The sequence below is a fragment of the Mesoplodon mirus genome (genome assembly GCF_964341445.2).
Source record: "Mesoplodon mirus genome assembly, chromosome: 2".
NCBI lineage: Eukaryota > Metazoa > Chordata > Mammalia > Artiodactyla > Ziphiidae > Mesoplodon > Mesoplodon mirus.
In genome coordinates, this window is record NC_138977.1 from 34,860,942 (window position 1) to 34,881,328 (window position 20,387).

General features: G+C 39.9%; 1 protein-coding gene and 1 pseudogene across 2 annotated transcripts in view; both read right to left on the bottom strand.

The window, feature by feature from the left end:
• CPE (carboxypeptidase E) overlaps nucleotides 1-20,387 on the bottom strand; it is a 109,504-nt gene that overhangs the window by 20,859 nt on the left and 68,258 nt on the right. The window contains exons 2-3 of the mRNA XM_082611655.1: nucleotides 8,351-8,547; nucleotides 6,260-6,427 (exon numbers count right to left, since the gene is read on the bottom strand). Of these exons, the coding sequence (XP_082467781.1) occupies nucleotides 6,260-6,427; nucleotides 8,351-8,547 (365 nt within the window). The remainder of the gene's footprint in view (nucleotides 1-6,259; nucleotides 6,428-8,350; nucleotides 8,548-20,387) is intronic.
• LOC309798633 (ubiquitin-conjugating enzyme E2 K-like) lies at nucleotides 10,026-10,662 on the bottom strand (annotated as a pseudogene). Its single transcript has one exon. The product of its transcript is annotated as a ubiquitin-conjugating enzyme E2 K-like (transcript).

The window sequence follows — 20,387 nt, forward strand, 5'->3', positions numbered from 1 at the left end:
ATCCCACTCCAAAAATGACAAATTTACCAAAGTTTTCTTTTACTAGGTTCATACTTTTTATATTTAAGTCATAATACATCTAGATTTTATTTTGATCTATGCTAATATTTGTGAGATGGATTCGTCTCAATTCCATTTATTGAATAATCTATTCTTTCCATAATAATCTGAAACACTCCCTTATCATAAACTAAATTCTTATACACACTTAAATTTGTTTCTAAAGTTTAAATTAATTTAAATCAAATCCAGAAATAAATAAATAAATAAATCAAATCCAGTTTAAATTTTAATTTAAATCAACTTTAAAATAACTAATATAGGACAATTTAATCAAAAAATCTATAACGTTTATGCTTTTTTGCAACAAATTTACGGTTTATTAGGCTCGATTGCTCAAGAATGGCATTAATATTATATGATATGGGTTTATCACACATTCTTCTAGAATATTCTGTTCAGAAGGTTTTCTTTTACTGCTGAATTTCTTGTCAGTCCTCTTGTTTGTACATCTGCCCCATCTTCCCTATTTATTCAAAACCCAGTGATTGGCTCTGACAAATATTTCACTGAGTTCAGAGGAGACAGAAATCTCTGTGGTTTGGAGAATCACTGAGGATTTCAGGAAGGAGGTGGAACTTCCCAATGTCTCGGGGGAAAAATAAAGTAGATTTGGATAGGGAAGCAAGCAAATACTCCCTAGAGTGGAGGATAGGTTTGAATGTGAGCTCAGGAGGCAACGCCATTCTGCAGCAGACTGTACTCTTAGATTTATTATTCACCTGAAAGGGTTCAAAATGGCATGTTTCCATATATTTATATGTTGATTCATGTGTAAGAAATAATTTTGAAGGACACATACCAAAATGTGAATGGTGGTCATTTAAGAATGTTGGGCAATGGGTTATTTTTCTGCTTATTTATATTTGCTTTTTTTGTTTATAATAAAATATTAATTTTTTAATAAAAAAGTTTTTAAAGAAAATGTTTTTTGAAACAAATTTAAAGATACAGTCCTGAAATGAAACACTGACACAGGCTACAACATAAATGGTCCTTGAAAACATGCTCAGTGAAACAAGCCAGGCACAAAAGACCACATATTATACGATTCCACTCATAGGAAGTGGCCAGAACAAGGAAATCCATAGAAACAGAAAGCAGATTAGTGGTTTAAGGCTGGAGTGGGGGTGGAGGGATAGTGGGGTGAGAGCTAAAGGGTACGGGGTTTCCTTCTGAGATGATAAAAATATTCCGAAACTGTGTGGTATTGGTTGCTCATTACCTTGAATGTACTAAAAACCACTGAATTGTACACTTCACATGGGTGAGTTCTATGGTATGTAAATCATATCTCAACAAAGCTGTTTTTTTAAAAGAGAAAAAGAACAAAAAAGATACAGTCCTGAATACACAAAGTCTTATGTGGCTATTAGGTTTAGCCTATTGTTAGTTCCTATACATACACTATTGCTAATGTTCATGTTACTAGATGTTCAAAAGCAAGCAAGCAAACTCCACAATTTGATAAGTTGAACTCCATTTCTCTTTGACTATTAATAGAGTCTTTTAGGCTGACTAAATGCTGAAATCTCCTGTATTGTATTGTAATCACATATTTAACTAATCCATAGGGAAGGCTTTGGAGCACCTCTTAGATGGAGCCCTTAACAGAATCCAGAGCCAATTATGACCTATCTTTAAAACTTCCATTTAAAGACTGTAAATATAGCTCAAATGTTATGCTCTATAAGTAGATGGCTTTGGCTCTTAAGATATATCAAAGCTATATTTATTCCATTTTCTTCACCACTCTAGCCATTAAAGACAAGTATTTAATATAATTATTTGATTTAATCACTCTGTTTCCATGCAGTCCAAGCCAAGGCTTATGTACCGAGCCCAGATAATGGTGGAAGTGACCAGGCTGAAGAGCTTGAGAGCAGATGAGAAATGACTTAGCAGGAAGAACTCCAGGGAGCAGGAGAGACCTTGTATTCAGAGAGGTTTGGAAGAGCAAGGAGAGCCTCTGGAGGACTTGGTAAAAATGTAAATTCCTCTCTATCACTCATTCCCATAGCATATACACCCCAGACTTCTTGATTCAGCAATCACAGGAATCTACAGTTTTTAAAATTGACTTATAGTTGATGTGCAATATTATATGTTTCAGTGTACAACATAGTGATTCACAATTTTTAAAGGTTATACTCCATTTGTAGTTATTATAAAATATTGGCTATATTGCCTGTGCTGTACAATATATCCTTGTAGTTTACTTATTTATGCATAGTAGTTTGTACCTCTTAATCCACGACCCTTATCTTGCCCCTCCCCCTTCCCTGTAACCACCAGTTTGTTCTCTATATCTGTGAGTCTGCTTCTTTTTTGTTATATTCACTAGCCTGTTCTTTTTTTAGATTTCACCTATATGTGATATCATGCAGTATTTATCTTTCTCTTGTCTGACTTATTTCACTTAGCCTAATGCCCTCCAAGTCTATCCATGTTGTTGCAAATGGCAAAATTTCATTCTCTTTTATGGCTGAGTAATATTCCATTGTATATATGTACCACATCTTCTTTATCCATTCCTCTGTTGATGGACACTTAGGTTGCTTCCATATCTTGGCTATTGTAAGTAAGGAATCTGTATATTTAACCCCTGATTCCTACAACCATAGAGATTTTAAAACCACTCTAAGGAAACAGGGAACAGATTGGTGGGTGCCAGAGGCAGGAGGCCGGGGGTGGATGAAATAGGTGAAGGGAGTCAAAAGTACAGACTTCCAGTTAAACAATAAATAAGTCCTAGGCATGCCATGTACAGCATGGAGAAGATAGTTAATAATACCGTAATGTATATTTGAAAGTTACTAAGAGAGAAGATCTTAAAAGTTCTCCCGGCAAGAAAAAAAATGTGTAACTGTGTATGGTGATGGATGTTAACTAGACTTATTATGGTGATAATTTCACAATATATAAAATATCAAATCATTATGTTGTATACCTCATATTAAATAGTGCTATACATTAATTATATCTCAGTAAATACATACACACACACACAAACACACACACACACACATAGCTACATACACAAACACCACTACAAGGCCAAGAAGGGGAAGTGAGAAAGGGGTGATGTGTAATAACATTAATGAAATGCCTACTATGTATCTTGTACTGGGCCCGTCCAAACACTGTCTCTGTCTAATTGACAAAGATGGAAAAAGGAGATGAGCCAGACATGGGTGATATCATCCTGTGATTTAAGCAGGTTTACTGAAGATTTAGTAAAATGTAAACAAATCTTGCTTCTGTTCCAGAAAGGAGACTAAAATTTAATTTTTATGCATTTTTCTTTATTTTACCTTTACCCAGAAAAAGTATTGGCATTGAGACTTTTTAAAATAAAAGCTCTAGTTTTTTTTAAAGTGCCTTGAACAAGCATCTTTTTAAAAAAGTATTGCTCAAACTAGAAATTTGAAAACATCTAATATAAATATTATACAAGTCCCATTGAGGAAGAGGAAGGCAGTGCTGGCTGAAAATGAAGGCACTTACATGAAGACTGCTAATCTCATATCCTGTCACCATGAGTTTATTTCACAATTCTTCTATGATAGGTGACCAGAATTCTTTCTCTCATTTCTTAGTTTTAACAGACAACATGGGCAAAAGTTTGGGCTGATACCCACACTGGGCTTCCAGAACAGTTTTTCATTTCTGTCTTAGGCCTCACGGGTCATCACACAAGACTACTCTCTTTTCCCCTCTAATTACCCCTGCCCTTTGCTTTTCCAGCTCTCCCTTCTCCAGGGAAAGATGGTTTAGGGGCTGAGAAACTGCAAATCTGTGACTCAGAAACAGGAGTGTTGGGGCTTCCCTGGTGGCACAGTGGTTGAGAATCTGCCTGCCAATGCAGGGGACACGGGTTCGAGCCCTGGTCTGGGAAGATCCCACATGCTGCGGAGCAACTAGGCCCGTGAGCCACAACTACTGAGACTGCGCCCTGCAACGAGAGGCCGCGACAGTGAGAGGTCCGCACACTGCGATGAAGAGTGGCCCCCGCTCGCCGCAACTAGAGAAAGCCCTCGCACAGAAACGAAGACCCAACACAGCCAAAAATAAATAAATTAATTTAAAAAGAAACAGGAGTGTTTACGTGAGTCACTTATCAAGTTCTGCCAAAATCCTCAGCCCTTGGCAGCCCTTTTCACAGACCAGTCCCCACTTGTAGGCTCAGCCCAGGTTTCTGGGATGAACTCTAAATACTGGCAGGAGAATTTGAAGAATTTTAGACCAATAAGCTGAGACTCCCTCTCTCCTGGATCCTCTACCCAGTGTCCCAGCCACGTGCTGACTGCATGTCTGGAACTCCAGCAGCTGGTGTTGCGATCTGCTTGCCAGGCTGGACTGCACTCATTCATGATAGGCTTCAAGCCTACTATGAGTCAGACTCAAATAGGAATTCTAATTCCTGTAATCAAGGGATTGAAATCCAGAATCACAAAGAAAAACAGCTGTGTAAACAAATAATAATATAACATCTATAAAGTTCTATATAACTATAAGCACCAGACTGGAAATATATATAAAGAACATAAAGGTAGGCCCAACAGGATCTGTCTGGAGGAGGAGAGGAAGGCTTCACAGAGGAGGTGACATGGAAGGAAAGGGAAGACAGTATGCTTAGGGAGTACATGGCATATCAAAGCCAGACTAAAGAGTGGCTGAGCTGGCAGCTGCCAGGGGCCAAGAGAAACTTGAATGGCCCTGGAGCTGTAATAAAATGGAGACACTGTCTTTTCCAAGCTCTCACTTAGGAAAGATGCTAGAAGAAGCTGATAAGCCAGAGTTGAATTGCCTGGAAAGACACAAGACGCAGTGGGGGCTGCCCCCAGCAGTCCTTGCCTTTCCTCTGTGATGGGCTCGCCTCCCCTCTGTGGAACTGAAAATAGTGTTCAAACGTTATGAGTTTCAAACCCAGTGTTTAGTGAGTGTGTGCGTCCATCTGACCTTGTGGTCCGTAACAGAGCACTGAGCAATGACGCTGACACAGCAGTAACAATTCCAGGTCCTGGCCTCCAACACTTCACATGTACTGGTTCATCCAATCCTCACAACCTCACTATGGGCTGGATGCTACAGTCACGTCCACACTTCGGATGACGGGGAGGAAGCACACAGTGGTTATAGAACTTTGCAAAACTCACACAGCAAGGACGGAACCAGAATTTGAAGCAAGGTGGCTGCCTCCAGAGCCTCCACAATAAACCATCACACTATTCTGACATTTTGAGTCTTTTCCTTTATCCTCTGGGCGGTGGAGACCCGGCAAGGTTAGGGTTTTTCAGCAATAGAGCAATAATTTGTGTATGAAGATCACTCTGGACGAATTTGAGAAGACTGAATGGAGCTGGGAGAGGCCGAACCCAAAACAGGAATGGGGGATCCCTTCCTCGTCAGAGCAAACCACAGGGCCTGAGTTGGCAGAGGAAGGAAAGGCTGAAGGGTGTCAGGAGGCCAAATCGCCAAGATCTGGTTACATGGGTGGTGAGTGGTGACAGAGATGGAAAAATCAAGGCTTTGATGATCAAGTAAATGAGAGAATAGTGTTTTCTTAGGGAATGATTTATTTCTGGTCATGCTGAGCTTGAGGCCCCAGGTGTCACCAGATAAAGGGACTCAGTGAGCAAGCAAAAGAGATCTGGGAGAATTTGTATAATGGACAACACTGAAGGTCCAGGAGAGGATGGAAACCCAAGGAGAGACAGGAGGGGAGCAGATGGGACCCTGAAGGCCAGCGTTTAGGCCAAGGCAGAAGAAGCAGGGAAAGAAACTGAGGAGTGGTTTGAAAGGTACTAGAAGAGGTAGGAGAAAGTGCAGTTGTGCAAGGCAGAAGAGGAGAAAGTTCTGGAAAATAAGAAAAAGGTCAACAAGTGTGGAATGCTGTAGGAGTTGCTAATCAGATGTGCTGATAAAGGGCCTCTGAAGAGGCCAAAAAGACTTTCTAGACAACTGGTTTCTCCCTCCTACCCCTGTCCCTACCTCCCACTCCCTAAACCCCTGACCACTTCTAGGGGCAGGACTAGTTTCCAGGCCCCAGGCGTCCCAGCCTTGACTTTCACAGCCATAGTGAACTATCCCATACAAGCTTTCACAACACTCCTGCATCCCTCATTGTGATGAAGATAATAGACATCTTTCCTTAGGCTGGAGGACAGAACCCAGGAAAACCATACATGTTCTCTACCTTTGTGTTTTGATCCACAATTTTCTTCAGATTTTTCAACAGATGATTATTTGGACCACCTTCTTTCTCATTAACATAAACTATTCTGTCCAGGTCAGGAAAGTTCCGGTTCAGATCTATTCCCTGGGCATTGCTTCGACCCACGAACCAGTCCTTCAGCTCACCAGGCTGAAAAAACAAAAAAATCAGAGGAAAATCATCAGTTATTTATTATTATTGTTACCATCTATTTAAGGTCTTCATTAATGGTTTCTAAAATAATTTATTAAGATTATTCGTTTCAACAATATCCTCCTACAATGGCATTTTCACTATCTTACTGATATACACATGAAAGTATCAGGTTTAAAGTATATATTATGGATGTTTTGAAAATACTCTCAAGGAACAATATTTTAAATGTCAATAATAATTTTATTTAAAAGATATTCAACATCAAACTGCAAAAAAAGGGCTTCCCTGGTGGCGCAGTGGTTGAGAGTCCGCCTGCCGATGCAGGGGAAGCGGGTTCGTGCCCCGGTCCGGGAGGATCCTGCATGCCGCGGAGCGGCTCGCCCGTGGGCCATGGCCGCTGGGCCTGCGCGTCTGGAGCCTGTGCTCCACGACGGGAGAGGCCACAGCAGTGAGAGGCCCGCGTACCGCAAAAAAAAAAAAGTAAAAAAACAAACAAACAAACAAAAAAAACTGCAAAAAAAGTCCATGTGTGTTAGTAGTAGATGGCATGTCTCACAGCGTGCCACTCTGTACTTGGTTTAAGTAAAATGCTCACTGCCTCTGAAAACCACAGCAACTACTTTTAAATATTCAAAAGAATAAATTACTAAAGAAGTTTAGATGCTTAAAATGAATTTAACGTAAGTTGTTTACATATTAATAATATACCTCTCTCTTACCATCTTCATAAAAAAATATGAGCTCTAGAACTTTTGCTTCAACTTTGTAAGTTGAAAATTTTTTGTTCAGTTTTAAACCTTTCATTCCACTAATGACATAATCTGGAAATTTAATAAATTTCCAGAATATTCAGTTATATTCTATAATGTAGATTTTCTTGTTTTACTGTTAAATTATACTAGATCTCTAATATAGAGATAATGCCCATATTCTTAAAGTCATGTAAACTCAGATACCTTAGACTGTAAGGAATAAAAACCTATAAGACAGAAAATAGCAATGACAGTTTTTTGTCTATCCTGTCTTACAGTTCTGAATATCACCTTAAAATAGTCAATAATTTAATTATCTATGTTACTAGAACTTTTCTCTCATAACTTTAGAAATTATATATTATACTTACAGAAATTCACTGTCTGGGTTTCTTACAAAGTCAAACTATCAGGTCACTTGATCTTTTATTTTTAAGGTACAAAACAACTTCTTCACTATAGATTAACATGCTAAATACATGCTTTAATATGTTCCCGTAAAATAAGAAAATTATTTCAAACTAGAAAATAAAATGTCCTCCACCCCTGTCTAAACAAAAAGGGAGCACACTTAACTGAGAAAACATAATTACTTCCCAGCTTCTCTAACAGTTAAAATGTATTAAATAAATTTTGATTTGTAGGTAGGAGGGTTTTGTTTTTATTTGTTTGTTTGTTTTTTACTTTACACATCACATATAGATAAGGATTAAACATCAGTGAAACATTGGCCAAAAATCTTCATTCCTTGATTTCAGTAGAGGGCGCTATGATATAGCCTCATTCAGAGACAGCAATGGCCTCACTCTTCAATACATGGCAGTAGATAGTTTTCAAACTTCTAGATTTTTAGGAAGAAATTTACCTAGTCACACACATGAATGAATAAATATGATTCATTTAACAACGAAAACAAAACATTAATTTAATATTGACTAACAAAATTTCTCATTCGCAATTTCTGCTGAAGAAACCCTCGCCCACCATCCCTTACCTTCTGCACTTTTTCCTTACCAGCAAATTAAACACCATATCACTTATACCCGCCCCTGCACTATCTGTAAGCTTCATGTGAGCATATATTCCTTATATATGAGCATATATGTACAAACCATAAAAAAAAAAAAAAGCAAGCATGCCCTGTTGTGAGCTGGCCCACACCCACCTGAGATGCTGCCTTCTCAAAGCCATCAGGGTTGAGGGAGGGCATGATGTGGATCCGGGTGTTGTGGATCAGCTGGACGATTGTCTCATTCCCCTTTTGGTATTCGTTGCACAGGTACTGGGCCAGGAAAACCAGCAGTTCCCGTCCAACAGCCTCATTGCCATGCATATTCCCAATGTATTTAAATTCAGGCTCACCTAAAAGCACAAAAATAGATAGTATGGAGACTTTTTCTATCGCACCAAAGAGAAGGCAAATGACATATAGTGTAAAAAATATTGTATAGTTACTAATTTATTACACGCAGCTGATAACTTCTTTGCCCTCCACAGTTGACGCCTAAGAAACCTGCCCTAAAAATATAATACTCCAAATGCCCCTCTGTCCTTCTAGTTCTCTCTCCCTAGCTTCCCATTTGTTATGCGGTGAATTGTGCCCCCCAAAATCATAGGTTGAAGCCCTAAGTACCAATGTGACTGTATTTGGAGATAAGACCTTTAAGGAGGTAATTAAGGTTAAATGAGGTCATAATCCAGAAGGATTGTTTTCCTTATAAGAAGAGGAAGAGACACCAAAGATTCTCTCTCTCTCTCCACATGCATGAATAAAAGGCCATATGAGGACGCCTCAGGCAGGCAGCCGCCTGCAAGTCAGGAAGAGAGGCCTCATCAGAAACTAACACTGCAGGTGCCTTGACCTTGGACTTCCAGCTTCCAGAACTGTGAGAAAATAAGTGTCTGTTGTGGTATTTTGTTATGGCAGCCAGAGCAGACAAATATACATCTCCCCCATAACTAATAATAGTACATCGTGTGCGTCCTACCATTAAACAGTGAATTTTCATGTTTTCTTATTTAGTACCCACCAAACAGCTAAAAATAGGTGTTATTACCCATCTCTATTTTAAGGTGAGCAAACTAAAGTTCAGACTGCTTGAGAGGCCTGACTTCAGTTACACAGCCCATGAACCCAGGATTCAAATGCTGGTCTTCTCATTTAGTTAAAAATCTACTTTTTAAAAAATTCTTTTTTAAACCATAGTGACTAAAAGCATTAACTTCTAGAGCCAGACTGGGTAGTTTCAAATCCTGGCACCAATTCTTACTGGCTGGCCTCAAGTAGTTACTTCAGCTCTCTGTGTCTGTTTCCCCATTTATAAATGAGATCCTAGATTCTACCTCATAAGGTTATTATAAAGTTAAATAATGAGTGTCAGTGCTTACAACAGTGCCTGGCAAAAAACAAGTGCTATGTGTTTGCTTTTTTTTTTTAATATTGTTATTATTATATCACATTGCCTTGTCATTGTAAAGTGCTTTACCATACATAATCTAGTTTTCTCTTTATAACAGCCCACTAAAATACAGAAGACAGATAGTTTTATTATCATTATTGTAGAAATGCAGCCAAAGAGGATAAATTTTGCTGAAGGCCCCAGAATACAAACATAAATCATGCTGCCTATTCCATTGCATTTTAGGAGGAGTAATAAAATTGCAGAGCATGGCAGCAAAATAATCTTTTTTTTTTTAATTTACAGAGACGTTTAATTAACTTTATTTACAGAGCAGAGACTATTTTGTCTCCGATGGTGCCTAGATAACATCATTAGGCAAGAATGCCAGTTTAAAAGAACTCTACACAGAATCCTAAAAATAGCAGATGTTGATGCTCCTCAAGAAGGAGCAAGCTTGACTATATCAGCAGCTCTACGTCTGTTACTCAGAAGCAATTCTGTTGCAGTCTCTACATCCCAAGATTTTGAAGACAACGCCACTATTACTGCATTCCGATGAAAGCCCATAGCACATAGGTTTTCTATTTTTGGGGTGTATTCTGGACTAGAAACTGGTACTCCAGCATACACATGTGCCCGAAGTCGAGCTGTCTGTTTGAACATTTCGGGATTTTGTTTGTACTGATTTGCTACTACTGCATCTTGTGGATCTTCTGGTTCTGCAGCTGCCAGTACTGCTTGCAATGACAATAATACCGTGCGGAGAGTCATTGCTGTTGCCCATTGATCTTCCAGGATATCCAAACAAGTAGCCCCTGTGACGGAACTAATATTAGGATGCCATATTTTAGTGATAAACCTGACTTTAGGGGGATTAAAGGGATATGTTTCTGGTATTTTAATCTCTAGTTGATATCTTCCTCCTTCATATGGTGTGTCTGGAGGTCCTGCTATTTCTCCTCTTAATTCTGTAAAATTCTCATCTGCAAGATCTACTTTAATTTGATTTTTGCTCGTCTCCTCGCTCTTCTTCCTTGAACTCCGGCTTGATTCGCTGCACCGCCATGTTGGCCATGTCTCCGCCCGCAGCTGATTCGTGCCTGCCTCCTCCGCCACCGTTACGACCGCAGCCACCTCCTCCTCTACCGCCTCCTCCCTCGGCGATTCACACCCGAGCACACGAACGCTGCCAACACCACCCCTGCCGCCGCGCTCTCCTGAGTGTGCAATCACCTCCGCACCCGGCCCCCAAAATCCAAAATAATCTTAATTAATCCTATTGTTCTGCTCCTTTCTGCTTCATCGATCCAAAAGGCCCAATTTCTGCAGTGAACAAGATCCTCCCATTTACAAAATCACTAGGACTGCCCACCCCTGGTTAAAAAAAAGAAGAAGTTGGAATTATCCTTCTCTTAGAAACGTGTTATCTAAATATTCTTTGCATGAGATTCCTGGGTGTGTGATTTGAGTGACCGCCAGCTGCAGAAACCATGTCCTGTGTGACCTCTCAGCCTGAGCTGAAGCTAATCTTAATCTAAGGATCAGGTGGGAGGAGGGTCAGGGCTGTATTTATATGTCCCTCATTTTTCACTTGGAGGGAAAGAAAGCCTCACTTAAACCACCTCCAGGGACACGCACTGAAGGTATGCATGTGGGAAGAGATGTTTTCTTTGCTTCTGATTTCAAGTCGTAATAACCTCCTCCTTTCTGTCAAACTCACCCACTCAGTGTGTGTTAGTGGGATTGAGGCACAGGGGACACTGCACCAGTCCACTACAGAAGAAAGCAAGAGACCAGGAAGCCAGGGGGGTCTCAGAAGCCTGCCTCCCAAAGTTATTAGAGAAGATTGCAGTGTTGGAGGCTTTCTGGTCCTGCTGCTTTACCCCAACACAACTTTGGAGCTTTGGTCACTCAGAAGAGCTTGGCCCACAACTCATAATGAGTACGTGAGCACATTGAAATTTTCTATTATTCCTCTGGATTAAAATACTAAAATTATTTAATCACTTGAAGGAGGAATGGCAAACTCATAGTCACTTAGCTAAACTCAGCATCCCAGTGTTTTGTTTGGCTATCAGAGCGTATCTTGTGTTTGAATTTGAATGCTTGGGATAGAGCGTGCTTTTTCCAGTCTGCCACAGGCCACACCACTCCATATCACTGCTTTATTTATTTATGTTTCCAGAGTCAGAAAATTTCCAGTGTGGTTTTGCTTCCTGCTCTGTAGGAAGTCTCAGGAACCAATCTCCCCAATATGTCTATTATATTTGTGAGGAGGTAGTAATGACACTAGCAATGGTTTAGGTTGACATAAAGATAGACTCTAAAGGTCATTTTATAGAAGATATTAACATATGGAAATAAAGTGCAAGGCATATATGAGTTAGCAAAAGAAAAGGAAAGTGTATTTTTATACACTTCCTCTGTCTTAAGGAACAAATTAGATCGCTACATAATACTGTCACCAGAATACAGAAGGGCTGTGATCTCTTAAGGCGACTGACATGTCTTGTGAGTTGGGGAAGAGCCACAGTTTAAATACAGCCTTTGTTGAATGTATTCAAAGTCCAGTGTCAGACACTACAGGGACCCCTAAAGCAAGTAAAGCAGCATTCCTGAACTCAAGGAACACAGGGTCTGGAGGAGGGCACTGACATGCGAACAGTGTTTAGGAGGGAGGCAACCATGCAGGAATTTTGGATCCACAACCAACCAGCTTCAAGGCTCCAAAATGAAATATTACCACCATCTCTCTGGCCTCTCTCTGGCCCTTTTTCCTCCCAAATCCAGAGCTATCTTTTCAAAATACAGTCCTCATCCAGTTCCCTCTACATGAAAATCCATCAGCTAACTTCCCACTGGCCTTCACCATAAACACCAAAGTTCTCCATAGTGTTAGAGCAGGCAGGTAGCTAGGTGTGAGCAGAGAAAGGGGGGCCAGGGGCCAGGTGGCAGGAAACCATGCCTCTTGTAAACAGTGGGGGTTCACGGGCAGATAAAGAAAAGCAGGAATTTCCAGACTGAAAGGAAACCATACATTTTGGGGTGATAAGTGTCCTGGAGACAGACAAAGAAAGGTGGGAAAAGGCAGGAATCTCCAGTGTCTGAATGTAACCTGTTGCTCGTTATGCTCTCATTACAATTAGCCTTGCAGATAAGAAATTCCCATCATGCACCAAAGCTATGACACTTCCAATCAAAGCTAAATAAGGACAGAAATCCCTCGTCCCCTCGGGAAGGTGGAGCTGGGATGAAAATCAGGGAATACGACCCCCAAACCTCTCCGTCCCCAGTGAAATTCCACTCCTTCATTTGAATGGCCCTTATAACTGGCTTGCCGAAGAAACCCAGGGCAGCTCCTCACCTGTCTGCCCACTCTCCCTCTGAGAGCGTATTCTTGCTTAAATAAATTCTCACTTTACTTTCTTAACCCCCCTGTCTCCTTTCTGAATTCTTTCTGCAAGGAGACAAGAACCTTACTTTCACAAGAACAACAAGATCTCTAACCCCCAAGGGGCCTGGTCTGAGGACCTCTCATCTCCTGAGGCACCATCTCCTTTCCCGTCTTCCAGCCACACCTCCTTCAGCACAGGGCTCTTCTGTGATGCTCTCTACTCCTCACATATATTTTGCCCTCTCATCCCTCTGATCATGGATAACTATGGTTTCCTTAGAGTATCTTTCATCCAAGTCCAGTTCCTTTGTTATTTTTAATACCTCCGTTGGAAAATGTACATTTATCAGTGTGATTATGTGTTTAATCCCCATCCCACACTGTATGTAGTAGGATGGTGTCTATGTCAGCTTATGCGTGTTTCACCTGTGCCTGGCATCTATGCAGTGAGAGCACAGATATATCAGTTAAATAAATTCATGACTAAATGAATAGAGGAATGGTCTTTTTCTAAGTCCCATGCTCCCAGCAGCATGGCTGAGAGCAGAGCTTCCCCTTGAGATGTTCCTTTCTGGAACAGTGAAGGGAATAACTGAATAACTGAAGGGGGCCTGAGGCAGTGTCAGGGAGGCTGCGCCCTGAGTCCTCAATGCTTGTTGCCCCATCCCGCATTCTCAGACAGGAATGGAAATTCTTCTTTGGGGAGGAAGGCAGCAGTGTTGTGGATGGCTGATTTCCCAAAGATTAATCTCCATGGTCACAGAGAACCATAAAGCTCTCCAGGCAAGCAGTTCCCTAAGGCTATTTTTGTTGTAAGGTCTAAACAAAGGGTTCTGAAAAGACTTTGCCTTCATAATCTTTAATCCAGAAATAGAGATAAAATGGAAGATTTTGGAATAAGCCTCTCCTGTCAATTTACTTTTCATTTGTTTAACAAAGGGGTGACAGCTTTTCCTCAGCACTTAATTTTCTTTTCTGTGGCTATAAAGATGGAGTTTACAACAGGATGACATATGCGTTCCTGTTTATAGTGTCTGCGTGGACCACATGCCAGGTTTAACTGAGACGTCATTCCTTGTGTTTATAACTGGTGACGCACGTGTACCCAGGCGCTGGCTCATCTCTCTCCTGGCAACGGGAGGAAAAGGCAGCAGGCACTCTTCCCAGTACACTGGGGGACAGTTGTTTTTACCTTCATCTTACTTTCCTCACTATCTTTTTTATGAAGTAGTTACCCTGTTCCTGAGGAATCACACTTGCACAGCCTGCATCACATTGGCTCAGGAAGTACAGTTTCCCTGTTGCACCAATTTTTCCACAGTTTTGTGTAACTATCAGTTTTCCAGTCACTTCACATGGCACACAGTCATCAATCAAGCTAGCATTAAAAGACAATCAACTCACAAACCACATTCAGCCTGGCTGGGCTGCGTTTCTATCTTCCTCATCTGTGTCGTAGAACAATTAATGTACCTGAGTGGATCTGTATTTTCATCAGAACAAGATAAGAATAACTTATAAGACTTTTTTAACATAAGATCCAAACTTTTATTGAAGTCAGAAATAATAAATCCCCACCTGGAACAAGCAAATAATTTTAAATTCCATACTTGTTGTAACTCTTAATTTGCCCCAGTTGTGTATTGATGTAATTTGAAATAACTAAATCAATAAGGAGGGAGATAGGGAGGGGGAAGAAGGGAGGGAGGGAGGAAGGAAGGAAGGGAGGGAGGGAGGGAGGGAGGAAGGAAGGGAGGGAGGGAGGAAGGAAGGAAGGGAGGGAGGGAGGAAGGGAGGAAGGAAGGAAGGAAGGGAGGGAGGGAGGGAGGAAGGAAGGAAGGAAGGAAGGAAGGAGAGATGGATGGAGGGAAGGAAGGAAGGAAGGGAGGGAGGAAGGGAGGGAGGGAGGAATGAATTTCTATTGCTTTAAAAATAAGACATAAGTATTTTACACCCCAGAACCCCACACCCTTAGGCTCAGCATTTGAGGCAAGTCTGCAGCTGACAGCAGACTGGCAAAGCCCCCAAATGGGAGAATTAATGGTCTCAAGTTGACCAGAGACTCTGAAGCAGAATCCATACTCAACAGGCTGATCCTGAAAACAATGATCAAATAAAGGGGCAAAAGTAAAAAAATAATAGTCTGCCTTTCCCACAAAAAGCAAAATTTACTTTCACCTCCTTATTTGACCCAATTAGTCTCTCTAATATTTTCTCCTCCTCGAAATAGCTAACAGACAGGCTGACTATTGGGTAGAGTAATTGATCAGATAAATTTAAGGTCCCTTTCGCATCTCAGAGTCAGTTATTCAATGACCTTATATGGGAAGAAAACTGCAGAGGGAAAATATCTAATGGAAAATGAGATAAATGTGAAAGTGGGTGGTAAATTGTGAAGTCCTATCTAAGAGGTGTAGCGTCATTATTTAGAAAATATAAGTAGATTAAGGGTATTTTAAGAAAGAACTTGATCATAGTAACAGAACCCTTCATCTTTCATCCTGTAAATAGAGATGAAACTCACACTGAGATGAATCCTCCAACATCAAATTATTGCCAAAATATAAGTTCACTAACTCATTCGAAGTGTATATACTTAACTCACTGATTACATAATTCTTAGAGCTAGGGACAATTTCAAAATATATGTTCCTGGCACATATAATACACTAAACACATTGCTGAACAACTATAGCATCCAAAAACAAAACCCTATTTCTCAAAGATATCATGGTAAAATGCTCTCATAACCAATGATTTTGAGAAACTGATAAGCAGTTACACAGGCAGCACAATCACTGAACTGACTTGAGTCACAAAACACTGGGCAAGCAAGTCAGACACATCTTTGGAACAGATGGACCTTTTAATCGACGACCTTCCTCCCTCAATTGTGAAACTGGGGTTAAGACATTAGTGCTGGTAATGGTTTCCACTTGTTTGACATTCTAACATATTATAGCCTGTAAATCATTCTTGCAGAATGAACCCTGCAAGTTTCCTAGAAATCGTAGACAAATACGTTGTAAATTGGCTCCTGTTTTAGCACATCTTAGCAACCTAAAATGCTGAGCAAATTCCTAAAAGAAATGCAAATCTTCAGGGTCCAAAGAAACAATGGAAGAGGATGGGTATGCTTATAAAAAAATGATTCCTCTTCTATAGAAGAGATGAGGAGCAAATAAAGAAGGAAGGGAGAAAGAGAAACCAAGGAAAGGCAAAAGTATAAAAAACAGCTGCAGAAGAAATTACAGAATTAGAGGATTATATTATCTCCCCTCACTCCCTCCTTCAGAGTAATCTTTTTAAATAATTAAATTAAATGACATCTTGAAAGGGAAACCTGATTTTTAATGGGCAGTCAAAATAGAATACATTACAGAATTATTCTGTAGAGATGCATTACAGAATTGTTTTTGAAAATATTATGTATTAGCCATTACACATAATTTTAAAGTTTTCTTACATATGACATCCAGAATGTTTCTAGTAATACTCTACTTGAAGAAAGAGGGTAAACAAAAGACCAGAAGATATTTCTAGCCATACAAGTCCATAAAACAATGAAAGAGTTCTAATATTAATGAATACGTTCATTTTTTTAAATTAAAATGTCTGTTTTCACATGAGTATGCCAGATACAATGAGAAGCTGGTAAATGTTTAACAACCAGCTCTGATCTGTAGCATATGCCAATTTTCATGGTGTAAATACTCCTACCATAACCAATTTGAAGCTATCTATATGAGGTCAATTAGCTCACAAATTTACTGAATAGTAAAAATAGGTCTCCTCAGCCAGTACAAGCCTACTCCAGCACACCACTGGACAGCAATTATTTGGGATGTATGGCTCCCAGTTTCCTCATAAGTTCTCCAGAAGGGGAATCTGAGGTCTAGGAAATTTGAAGACTTTTCAAACACATGATAAGAAATATAATCAGATTAGCCTCTACTCTACTGTCTTTCTTTATGTTTAATTTTATACAGGAAGAATTAAAAGAGGTTTGTTTGGGTTTTTTCTTGTATTGATATAGAGCTGTTTTCCAAAGCACTGCACCATCATCCATTCATTCTAGGAGGAAGGGAAGATAGAGAGAAGTGGGGAATATTTTTGGTTGAGTTAATTATCCCAGAAGGGACTAATGCACTGGATTATATCACCCTTTGCTCTAAATCTGCCCATAATAAATCAATGAAAAAAACTTAACCTAGTCAATAGTTTTTCTAAAATATTTATCAGCAGTTTCACATTTTCAAATTTCCTCTGTTCTTCCTACAGTCTTGACCTATGAGGCTACCTTTACAGTGGAAAAGGCAATATAATTTCTGTGCCCACTCACGGAAATCAGTTATTTAAAATTAGTAACATGGGGCTTCCCTCGTGGCACAGTTGTGGCAAATTCAGGGGACATGGGTTTGAGCCCTGGCCCGGGAAGATCCCACATGCTGCGGAGCAACTAAGCCCGTGCGCCACAACTACTGAGCCCACGAGCCACAACTGCTGAGCCCATGTGCCACAACTACTGCAGCCCACGCACCCAGAGCCCGTGCTCCGCAACAAGATAAGCCACTGCAGTGAGAAGCCCACGCACCACAACAAAGAGTAGCCCCCGCTCGCCGCAACTAGAGAAAGCCCGCGCGCAGCAATGAAGACCCAATACAGCCAAAAATAATAAATAAAATCAATTTAAAAAATTTTTTAATTAAAATTAGTAACATGGAACACTTTATAATTACTGAGGAGAGACTGCCTATAAAAGCCTTTAGATTCAGAAAAATCTTTGGTTTAAGAGCATCTTGAAGTGAACACAGAGAACTTTTAATACAGAAATGAGATAAGGCAGAGATTATCTTAATGATGTAGTTTCATGATAGATTATCTTTCTGTAATACTAATCACAGAATTGCTTTAAAGCACTGCAATAGTTATGGATCTCCCCCAAATACTTGGCAGGATGCCTTTGTGCACTCATTTACTAAAGGTGGCTTTTGGACCTTAAAACATCCTTCAGAAATATTAATTTCTAGTTATTTTAGATAACGCTCTTAGAAGATTCTGCTGTCTTTCACCAGTAAGATATTTGTCTTATCAAATAAAATAAAATGTAAAGTTAAATTTATCTAAGAGGCCAGGAACAGAATTAAATGAACTGGCACTAGAAGAGAGGAAACAGGAAAGGTCCCAGTTTCAGACAAGTGATTATGATTCAGGTCTTTGCCAACTCTCTCACTAACATATTTGGTTGTGACTGGTATGTTTATTCTGGAAAACAATGCTTATGAGGAACTCATTTTGTAGCTTGAGGAGAGAAATTTAGGTGCAGTGTCAAGTTTCTGAAGGTTGAAGTTTAAGTTTCCTAAGGTTGTTATGTGGGGAAGGATTTGACTGATTCTGCAAAAGTCCAAGAACAAAACTAGAATTGAAACTAGAAGGTTCAGAGAGAGAGCATTTAATACAGCTGAAGAATAAACCTTCTTTCAGCTAGAGCTCTTGGAAGACAGAATGGTTGCAATAAAGTCATTAATTCCCCTGGAAGGCACAAAGCTATCTCAGAGATACGGTATAGAGGTTGGACTGTATGGTCTCTTAAAACATCCTATGATTCCACTGAAACAGGATCTTTGACAAATTATTGGTACTCAAGCTTCTAAACTTGTCCTATACAAATCATAGCCCTCAATACGATAGATGACAATTTTGATAGTTCTCTGAAACAGAGAAAATGGTGGATCATCATAGTGAACTAAGACATGATTACGAAATGTAATGGAAAAACACGAGTCCATTTCTACCAATCATCTCTCTTTATGACCATGAATAAAGAGCTCATCTTAGTTCAAAGATGAATATTTGAGAGGATGAGTAAAGTGAAGTCATCAGAACTTGTACGGGTGGAAAATGACAAGCAATTCTAGCAGACAAGGATGAACGAAGAAGAAAAACTTCAATTTCCTAATAAGCAGATAAAGTAGTAGCACAAGTAACTACCTAAAGCAAAATCAGCAATGTAAAAGCTTAGTTGAACAATCTCTCCCCAGAAACTCCTTGAAACTTTCTTTTTAACTCTTTCAGGAATAACTCAAAAGTTAAATTTATTTGTCAAAACATCTTCAAGATGTTATTTTTTGCAATATCATAACTAAAGACTTGAAGTGCTAAACATATACCAGTCTCAGCAGCAGTGGGTAACAAAGTAGAATCTTCAAAGATGAGTAAAGGGCCAAATAGAGTCTGGTCTCTGTGCTGCCTCAGTACCTAGCTGGTGATGACTCACCTGTGGGAGGGCTGAGTCTACTACATGTCTCCCTCCAGGAGATTACTCCATACAAGGGCATGCATGAAGTATCCTCTTTTTTCAAAGATTTTAAAGAAAAGTGTGCTGACTTACAGCTCTGTAGGTCAGAATCATTTGTGGACTTCCTATACATACAGACTTCTGAGCTCCATTACCAAAGATCATACTTCAAAAGGTCTGAGAAGGGGCCTGAACACATGTATTTTTTAAAGGATCTAGAGGTGATCCTGATGCCCTTCCAGGATTGAGAAGGAGTGGTTAAGGAGGTAGGTGAGGGGAAAGTCTAAAGGTAGAGAGGAGGTCGATAACACCAGCAGACAGGTGGGAATTCCAACAGCCAATTCCATCAGGATACAGCCTGAGTAGGGTGATCGTTCTTAACAATTTGTGGGTCGTGGACGTTTTTTGAGAATTTGATTTAAACAAAACTATGAATTCTCTTCCCTCACATTTACAAGGAAAAAAATCCACAAAATTATGCGAAGATCTTACAAACTTAAGGAATATTATACTAAACATTTATGTGTCAAGAAAGAGGGGAAATCATAGCCACCATAAATATCAATCGCTTACACAGGTTTCTTTTCTGTTCCAGACAAATAGGAGAATACTGCATGCACTTCCTTCCTGCACATGGAACACGGCAGCACAGCAGCAACTTGGCACTGTTTTAAAAAGTTGGGGAGATGCGGAGCATGGACTTTGGTGAGACCAACTTGGGTTTGAATTTCAGCTCTAACATATCTAAACTTCTGCAAGCAACCCCTTCCCTGAGCCCTAGTGTTCTTTTCTATAAATGGGCTTACTAAAACCTCTTTTGTCAAGTTGTTGAGGATTAAATGAGAAAATATAAACAAGACATTCTGCACCATGCCCAACAAATAGTAGGTAACCAATAAATGGAAGTAATATTGCCTATGACCCACGCTGTTATGATAATATGAACAATCTTCTCTACTCAAGGCATATAGAAGCTAGAAGCTTCCAACAGGAATATGAGGTACGTTGGGATCTTTCAAAGAGCTATGGAATGTAAATGGGTTTGGAAAACTAACCAGTCCTTCTAGGAGTGTAGATAATAATTTCAGCCTAGTGTCAACCTATCCCA